Source organism: Trypanosoma equiperdum (genome assembly GCF_001457755.1).
Source record: "Trypanosoma equiperdum strain OVI genome assembly, contig: ctg_1934, whole genome shotgun sequence".
Classification (NCBI taxonomy): domain Eukaryota; phylum Euglenozoa; class Kinetoplastea; order Trypanosomatida; family Trypanosomatidae; genus Trypanosoma; species Trypanosoma equiperdum.
This window is the reverse complement of record NW_027123987.1, coordinates 5088-7960: the sequence shown is the minus strand read 5'-3', so window position 1 is coordinate 7960 and position 2873 is coordinate 5088. Positions and strand designations below refer to the sequence as shown.

General features: G+C 39.1%; 1 protein-coding gene across 1 annotated transcript; it reads left to right on the top strand.

Moving 5' to 3' along the window:
- Positions 1–1184: 1184 nt before the first annotated feature.
- On the top strand, positions 1185–1883 carry TEOVI_000655800 (uncharacterized protein; the record flags this gene model as incomplete). Its single annotated transcript, XM_067223692.1, has 1 exon — positions 1185–1883. One exon carries the CDS (start codon positions 1185–1187, stop codon positions 1881–1883), a length of 699 nt encoding a protein of 232 aa, XP_067079793.1.
- Positions 1884–2873: the final 990 nt, after the last annotated feature.

The window sequence follows — 2873 nt, the reverse complement described above, 5'->3', positions numbered from 1 at the left end:
GTAATTTAAGGTTATAATAGTAGGGATAATTAGGGTTATTGTAATACTGATAGGAGTATGTTGTTACTGTATGTATTCACTAATATTACAACAACAGCAGTAATAATAATAATGATAATAATAATAGGAGAGTTTTATGAGTGTGTATATACTAATATTGTAACATGGGTTATGGAGAAAACTAAATACACGGCAACATGTGAGCACTAAAAACAGTAGCAAATATGCGATGTAAGTGAGCAAGTGAGCGATATGGTGAGGAAGAGAGGAATAAGCATGAGCATAAAAAATGATTTTGTAACTGTGATCCAATGTCAAAGTTATTTTCCTATTAAATATAACAATAATAACCCACATTTGTGTGAAATAGTCTGATATTATCGAAAGTATAACGTTAAAATGAAGTTCGCCAATGCATTAGGATGAACTGAAAAGATTGTGTATGTTTCTTTAAATGATATATGTGCTAATCATTATAGGACCGTCATGAAATTTCAAAAGTTTGGACTGTGATACACTCAAATTTATACTGCTAAACAAAAAGTATAAATTAACTGCATTCAATGATTGATGCACCATATTAGTAAAAATGGTAATCCACAAGAAATGACGAGGATGAAGAAGTCGCAGCAGTCTGAAAGGTCAAACACAAGACCAAAGTTAGCTTATCCATAGAACAAACGACAACCTGGCAAAGAATGTGAAGAACAGCGCACCGAGCAATTATTTTTTCTAAGAAAGAACCTTTATTTTGTTATTTAAATGATATAACGATAGTGACCAAGTGCGAAACATCGGCAATGTGTCCGTAGTGATGGAGGTTTAGGCGAAAAAGCATAGCAAACTAAGCTCATCAGCAATACAACAGAAATTTCAAAAAATGAGACAGCAGAACCGTAAATAAATACGAACGGCGAAAGGAGATTGAACTTTGTCTTTAAACCCCACACAAATTGCCGTAACACCAACGCAAAGAATGTAATATACATTTTTTCGACCATTAGTACACGAACCGATCCAAAAGGATGCAGACAGACGATATCACGAACAATGTAAAAGCGCTAAGTAAAAATAAGGCACAGCCGAACTACCACAGCCTCACCAAACTTCCAAGCACGAGAAATCGAAAAACCGATTTTACTCAAACTTCACCCAAGTTATAAGATCAAGACAAAAAACAAAGAATGCAGCGAACACTACTCTTTATAGGTTTAGCATTAGGCACCCACCAAGCCAACGCGGAAAAGCAAAGCGGCCCACGACAGGCGTGCAACTCAACGTGCGACTGCCTAACCCGTGTCGAGCAGCTCCGAAGCTACCTGCAGAATGCTTTGAAAACAGCGCGAGACAACATTGAAAGTGACTCGAAGCTGGAAACAAAGGCTTTAATAGCGGCTGAAAGCGCAACTAATGAACAAAAAACAATACTAGCGCCGATAGCCGCCGTAGCCCATGCAAAAGCAAAAGCCTACAGGGAACAAGCAGCAGCATCTGCACAGACAGTGGAGAACCACCTAGTTTTACTTGCGACCATAAGCCATGCCTATGATGCACTAAACCACAACACAGCTAAGTCTAAAGTAGTGCACGTCGTAGCAGGCGGCATCAACAACTTCCACAGCGGAACGATAACCGACGGCTCTGTCAAAACTACAACACGCACAGCTTGCCCGGAAGAAAAACCACAGGAGGATTTCAACGTAGAAGAGCTCGACTTCGGACAGGATCAGGGGATCGACTTTCCATCAACGTACATAAACTTCGAAGTGCGCAGAAGCCACATTCAAAACCGACAACCAGCCAGCACGGACAGGATGCATAGCAACGCGACCAAGCAACGAATCAAAAGAGACAATCCAGCAACAGCACAAACCCGCATTTAGTGCAGCGGCGCAATTATTGCGCCACACGGACATAAAAAAACTACAACACATACATAAACAACCCGGATTTCTAAAATTGGTGTACGTAACAACCGACGAGGGACAAAACAATCCAGTGGTCCTCGAAGACCTGGAAACCAAACTCAAAGCGATCTTAGAGAGCCGGCATGGCCCCACTGATGGCAGTAAATTCGACCAGAGGGTGTGGCAACAGATAACCAATGTGGCGGCCACGTTCTTCGACTCAAAATCAGCGAAACAGATAACAATCGGCAAGCTAGCTGGAGAAGAACAATTTTCCGCAGCACTCGGTTTAGTGCTAGCAAAAAAAGAAAGCAGAAGCGCACACTGTGCCACCATGCCTTCACAAATAGGAGACAAAGAAAAATCACAATGCACTGACATAAATGACAAAACTGAATGTGGAAATAAAAATGGATGCAAATACAATGAAAAAGATAACAAATGCGAACGTAAGACATCAAAAGCCACAACAGCAGGAGAGTCCACTTCAAAGTGCTCCGAAAAGAAAACTGAAGGGGAGTGCAAAGATGGCTGCAAATGGGAGGGCACAGGCGAAAATAAAAAGTGCGTAGTGGATCCAAATTACACACCAAGACAAGAAGATGCAGGAAATATAGGTGGAACAAAATACAAATACCATAAGAATAAATGCTGTTGTGATTAAGGCACCTCTTTGGTCTGCATTTTTTCTTCTATAATTAAGTTTTAAAAAATGTTTTTTGTTCAATTTCATGAAAACTTCTTTCTTGTAAACTTTGCTACAATCTTCTTAAAATTAATATATTTTAAGACTTTTGTGGTGAATATGAGAAAAATAGATATATTCTTAAGAATTTGAAATATAAATGTTTTGCATAATAGTGATCTATAAATATAAATTATTAGTGTGTGAGGTCGTGAAAAATGAATGCTATTCTAATTCGATTTATTTACTATTCCGTTTATTTCATGGGTATTGCTAGGGTT